The sequence below is a fragment of the Salvelinus namaycush genome, chromosome 12, assembly GCF_016432855.1.
Source record: "Salvelinus namaycush isolate Seneca chromosome 12, SaNama_1.0, whole genome shotgun sequence".
NCBI lineage: Eukaryota > Metazoa > Chordata > Actinopteri > Salmoniformes > Salmonidae > Salvelinus > Salvelinus namaycush.
In genome coordinates, this window is record NC_052318.1 from 20,567,587 (window position 1) to 20,574,320 (window position 6,734).

General features: G+C 40.2%; 1 protein-coding gene across 1 annotated transcript; it reads right to left on the minus strand.

Moving 5' to 3' along the window:
• Window positions 1-1,236: 1,236 nt before the first annotated feature.
• LOC120056989 (cell adhesion molecule 1-like) lies at window positions 1,237-4,007 on the minus strand. The gene is made up of 2 exons (XM_039005317.1): window positions 3,605-4,007; window positions 1,237-1,539 (listed from the first exon to the last, which is right to left on the minus strand). Exons 1-2 carry the CDS (start codon window positions 3,798-3,800, stop codon window positions 1,421-1,423), a joined length of 315 nt encoding a protein of 104 aa, XP_038861245.1. The 5' UTR covers window positions 3,801-4,007; the 3' UTR covers window positions 1,237-1,420.
• Between the last annotated feature and the right edge of the window lie 2,727 nt (window positions 4,008-6,734).

A 6,734-nucleotide genomic window follows, 5' to 3' on the forward strand; every position in this document is an offset into this window, starting at 1 on the left:
GTAGTATCGCTTTATAAATGTTGATTGCAGTTAGTACCTCACAACCTACAGTAGATTGATATATGTATTATAATGAGGATATTCACCTTTGACAGTCAACATTCATTTATTAGTTTGGAGATGTCTTCCGGTAATTTCTTATTGAAATTAATCCTATCAGTGTTACCTTTTTTTTATACCAACTTTATTACAGCTTGGCTAAAGCGAGGCAGCTTGATTGAAAGACAACGGGTGAGTATACACCACCAAAGAAACCATTAAAAACAAATTATTTTTAAAATGTTTAGTTGTTTGTCAAAAATATTTCTGAATGAGAGAGACGATGTAAAACCCCAAAATGTCATCATAAAACATGAAATGCCTGCAGGAGGATTGCGGTTCCATTCATTGGAACAGAACAAAAACATCATTGTACAGAGAATAAAAGGTAAAAATAGTGAATTGAAAATGCTTTTAAGTTCAGCATAGCGAGGGTGAAATAATGTGCCTTCTACTTTGCTTATTCCAAATAGTACCAATGTTTTAAATGTGCTGGCATATCTAATAAGAAAAACAAATTGAAGAGAGAGGAAAGAATACAAGTCATCCACAGTGAATAGGAATTGGCTCAGATAAAATGAAAACAAGGACAGTTTGAGACCAACTGTCCTCCATTGTCTTCCTTTAGATTATATTTTTGTGTGTGTGTTTTAAAGAGGGGGGTAATGTTATTTATGTGTAATAATATGTTCCTCATGTACATTTTTCGAAGATGATACGTAAAGCGTTGGATGTGTTTTGGAGTTATCAAAAGGTTTGGAAAAAAAGAAAGGTAGTGGCTTGAGACTAGGCCTGCTCACAGTTTAGTGGAAATAGGGTTCTTCTGAGGTTTTGGTATGCAGAAGAGAACGTGTGTGCGAACACAGTGGGAGAGATGAACAGAGCCACTGTGTAATTCAACACTCATAGGAAAGCCAACAGCGCAATCATAATGAAGAGAGTGAAAGAGGGAACGGTGAGGAGCAACGGCATGTTGACGGGGGAAAAAAGAAGAATGAATAGAAAAGAAATTCAGAACAAGGCACAGAATTTTCTGCAAATGGTTGAACTAAACAAAATTCGTACCAGCAGTTTTGGGAGGTGTCGAATGGTGAAGCTCTACAGTGATTTCTGGCAACATCTGGCAACCCCCAAACCCCCCTCCCTCCCTACCCACCCTTACCAAAAACCTACTCTCCCTTCCCTATCTTTCCACCTTATACACACAAAACTGTTCCTCTTCAGCTGCACAGACTGGACTATACATTGTTCAATCCCTGGCAATCACCACTAAAACCAACCCATCCTACCCCCCCTACCCAACCATACTTAAACCCCAAGCACCCCTCACCCAAAGATAGTATGGTGTCCCACAGGGGACAGTATTTGGACCCTGTGATTTCTATATGTAGTACTCCTTTTTCTCGTCCGAATTGTTGTGGCCCCCCTCTGCGTTGATAATGGCCGTGTCTGCATCTGCTGCATCGTCGGCTCCTTTAGCTTCATGCGTGAAGTAGGTACCTGAAGGGGGGAAAGGATAAGGAATTAAAAAATTGATCAAAATGGACACTTCATTCCTAAGCTCATGAATGCCTACTGATACGTTTCCTTGACATTAACAAGCAAATCATTGAACCAAAACGACCCATCAGGTTAACTGTAAAATATACAGTCGTGGCAAAAGTTGAGAATGACACAAATATAAATTTTCACAAAGTCTGCTGCCTCAGTTTGTATGATGGCAATTTGAATATACTCCAGAATGTTATAAAGAGTGATCAGATGAATTGCAATTAATTGCAAAGTCCCTCTTTGCCATGCAAATGAACTGAATCCCCCCAAAAACATTTCCAATGCATTTCAGCTCTGCCACAAAAGGACACAAAAGTGATTCTCTTGTTAACACAGGTGTGAGTGTTGACGAGAACAAGGCTGGAGATCACTCTGTCATGCTGATTGGGTTCGAATAACAGACTGGAAGCTTCAAAAGGAGGGTGGTGCTTGGAATCATTGTTCTTCCTCTGTCAACCATGGTTACCTGCAAGGAAACACGTGCCGTCATCATTGCTTTGCACAAAAAGGGCTTCACAGGCAAGGATATTGCTGCCAGTAAGATTGCACCTAAATCAACCATTTATCGGATCATCAAGAACTTCAAGGAGAGCGGTTCAATTGTTGTGAAGAAGGCTTCAGGGTGCCCAAGAAAGTCCAGCAATCGCCAGGACCGTCTCCTAAAGTTGATTCAGCTGCGGGATTGGGGCACCACCAGTACAGAGCTTGCTCAGGAATGGCAGCAGGCAGGTGTGAGTGCATCTGCACGCACAGTGAGGTGAACATTTTTGGAGGATGGCCTGGAGTCAAGAAACACATCCTCAGAGAGCAACTTCTCCCAACCATCCAGGAACAGTTTGGTGACGAACAATGCCTTTTCCAGCATGATGGAGCACCTTGCCATAAGGCAAAAATGATAACTAAGTGGCTCGGGGAACAAAACATTGATATTTTGAGTTCATGGCCAGGGAACTCCCCAGACCTTAATCCCATTGAGAACTTGTGGTCAATCCTCAAGAAGCGGGTGGACAAACAAAAACCCATAAATTCTGACAAACTCCAAGCATTGATTATGCAAGAATGTGCTGCCATCAGTCAGGATGTGGCCCAGAAGTTAAGTGACAGCATGCCATTGCGGATTGCAGAGGTCTTGAAAAATATTGACTCTTTGCATCAACTTAATGTAATTGTCAATAAAAGCCTTTGACACTTATGAAATACTTGTAATTATACTTCAGTACTCCATAGTAACATCTGACAAAAATATCTAAAGACCCTGAAGCAGCAAACTTTGTGGAAATTAATATGTGTCATTCTCAAAACTATTGGCCACGACTGTATATTGTATTATCTCCTAAAATGTATGCCTTTGGCACGTCTACACAAACTCTAATGGAAACTGTAGCTTCAAAATTATACATCAGGTACTAGGTTTTTAATTCTGGTAGGTAAATTCTTTATTTGGCACTGCAAACCCCTCTGTTGGCATTCCTTGGTTGGCATTCAAGATTTGCACATGAAAATCTATTATTTGATTTCCATGAAACAAGCCAAACCAAGGGATGCTCAAGATTCAGCTTCAGCTCGGCTCATGCCTCCAAATTAACCTTGTCAAGTTCAACGAACGTGTGTGAATGAGCAATCCACTTCAAACTTAATTTCCGACAGGGATTATTCACATCCCAACGGTTTGGGCCTGATAATAAAGGCGATAGCCCAGATTGAATGGAGAAGGGCAAGGAGTAATTTGGAATCAAAACCAAACTATTGGCTGCACTCCAAAGAAGACCCCTTCAAAAGTACAGTAGCCATAACAGAGAGAAAATAAGATGGGGCTCAGGAGGTATGGTAGAATTTCTAAAACAGAGTTTGGGGGGAGAGGGAAGTGGTTTTCTGATTGCTCTGGACAATACTAGTATGACACTGAGTAAAATAAATCATAAAATGATAGTGTGTCTGTGCTCTTTTAAAATGTTTAACCTTGTGATTCCACAGAGGTGCTTCTAGATAGAAAACAAAAGGCTTCGTCACATACCTTTGTGTCTTGCAAAGTACCGTCCCAAAATGATGAGTAGACAGAGCATGGCAAAGACAACCACAGCCACCACTCCTCCGATGACCGCATGGTCGACCGCTCTCGGTGCTCCCTCTCCAGCCCTGGAATCTGTAAGCACAGTAACAGAAACACCTTTTACAGAATCCACTAACAGTGCATGCCAAAGGGAAGACATCACGTCCACTTTGGTGGATAAGAGATCTCCAGAGAAATAATTATGACATAAATCACCTATAGTATATTGTCAGCTACTCCAGCCTTTGGAGTTGGAGATTAAGGGCTGATATTACAAGTTGGATGTAGGGGTGTAACGGTTCACCAAGCCCACGGTTCGGTACGTATTGCGGTATTGGGATCACGGTTTGGTTTCGGTAGAGAGGGAGATTTAAATGCCAACAGTCACTGTAGTTCATTTGTATTTATTTAAGAAAATACAAAGTGTTGGTACACCATGATTCCATATATGATCATGAGTCATATAATACCTGATGAGAGCACAATCAGGAATACCAACACTTTGTATTTTCTTAAATGAAAACCCATGATTACTCAACAACAACACTAAAATAAAGTGCAATATAAACATGGCTCAGACATTGTATAGGACTATGCTATAATGTTTTCTTACAAAGACAAAAATATCCACACTTCTGTGACTCTCATAAAGGGTTAATATAGCACGGTACTTCTCATTTGCCACTCCGGGGTAATGTGATGGGCTGTCAGTGTTAAGTAGCTCTCTGTAGCCCTGGAGGTCCAGCCATCTGTAGTAAGCGCAATACAGGGTACATTGGACAATTAATTGACAACTTTGGCTTTATCTTGCTCATAAAGAGTGGGTACTATCAGTTTGCTGAAAAGGGTGTGAGAGGGCAAAGTTTGTAACGTGGCTTTCACTTTTCATGAGATGCTGAAACCACCTATTCTTCTCAACCACCGAGAATGGGCGCATATCCATGGCTATAAACATACCCATCACTCTTTAATTTATTTGACCCAGTCAAAATAAGCTGCAAAAGGGCTGCTTGGATGCAGAGGGGAGATTAAGTTGTTTTGTTGTCTTTTTGCGTTTCAGTCTTGCTCCGGTGGTAGGAATACTGGGGTGATGTTGGCGTAAATGTGTCAACATTTGCATTGGCTATTCTCGTTGAGCAGTGGCAACATACTCTCTCTGTCCATCGCCGTTGTAATCTACTGGGAAGACAAATGTTCCCAAACGGGAGATTTAAACGATGATGGAAGATCCTCCAATTCTGGTTTATCAACCCCACCACTCGCCATCGTACAGAACTAGTTCCCAGCTGCGCCTCACAAAAGGACCATTTGAAATGCTCCAATTAAGATTTTAATTTTGATTACAATGTGTACAGGCTCTACGGAATGGCCTGAAAAAAAAAGGAGTTTATATTTAATCAAGAGGCCTACAAAGCAGTATAGGCATTGCCTATAGACCTAGTGTTTTAATTTTGTATCTATCTTTTTTTATGTATTAATTTGGGTTCACAGTGCGGACCGAACCGAGGTTCATGTACCGAACGGTTCGGTACAAATACGTGTACCATTACGCCCCTCCGCAAAATGAGAATTATCAAAACATTTATGAAATTAAACAAATAAATGATCTTTCTAAAACACAATGTGAATCAAGTTAACTTCTTGCGACTACAGGGGGTGCTGTTCCGAATTAGCATTTTGTCGTCTCCAAATTAAACTGCCTAGTACTCAATTCTTGCTCGTACAATATGCATATTATTAATTCTATTGGATAGAAAACACTTTCTAGTTTCATACAACGTTGAAATGATGTCTGTGGGTGACCCAGAACTCTTTCTACAGCGAAATCCATGACAGACAGTGAAAGGTCTGAGAGCGAAGCTCTGGTTTCAGATCAGTTTTTAAGGTCTCTGTCTATCCTATGGAACGACACGAACTGCACCCGCCTTCCCCTGGATGTCAGTAACCAATGAGAAGTGGAATGGGCCTTCTAGGTAGCTCTCAGAGGTTATAAAAGACCAAGGAGTGAGAGTAGCCCCCCTTTCGACGCTCGCCCTTACGCAGGAAGGGACCTCCGGATGCCATTTTCACAGGCTCGGTTATCAACTTGAAATGTATCCGTCTGTAATTTAATTCGATATAGGACTTAGAAACATCATAAGGTAGTTAATTTAAACCGTTTTATAGCAATTTATATCCGTTTAGTGCGATTTTGATGCATTTCTATGTGAAGCACCGGGCACATTTCGGGGTCCCGGTCGAACGTTAGCGGGCATTTAGACGGACAAAGGACATCTTTCGACCAAAAGAAGATTAAACCCAAGAAAGAATACATTGCCCAAGAATCTGATGGAAGAACAGCTCAAAGTAAGCAATATTTAATATGATAAATCGTTGTTCTGTCGAAATATTTTAAACGCATATTTCGCCATTTTGTTTGGTATAGCTTCACTTGGCGAACCCTGTATTGAAAAGTAAGGATAATTTTAAAAATGTAAGTCAGCGGTTGCATTAAGAACTAATTTGTCTTTCGATTCCTGTCAACTCTGTATTTTTTAGTCAAGTATATGATTAGCTTTCGATTAAACTAGATCACTCTGAAAGCTGACGTCCCTCATTTTGATGCTTGAGTTGTGACTATTTCCATTGTATAACCACGGTTTTGTATGGCTAAATATGCACATTTTCGAACAAACTGTATATGTATGTTGTAAAATGATGTTACAGGAGTGTCATCGGAAGAATTCTGAGAAGGTTAGTGAAAAAATTAATATATTTTGGCGATGATAACGTTATAGCTCCCTTTGCCTTGAATTCATGCTCTACTAACGTTTGCACATGTGGTATGCTAACTTATCGATTTATTGTGTTTTCGCTGAAAAACGCTTAGAAAATCTGAAATATGGTCTGAAATCACAAGAACTGTGTCTTTCCATTGCTATGCTTTGTCTATTTTTATGAAATGTTTTATGATGAGTAAATTGGTCATACACGTTGCTCTATCTAGTAATTCTAGTCGATTTGTGATGGTCGGTGCAATTGTAAACTGTGATTTCTACCTGAAATATGCACTTTTTTCTAACAACACCTATCCTATACCATAAATATGTTATCA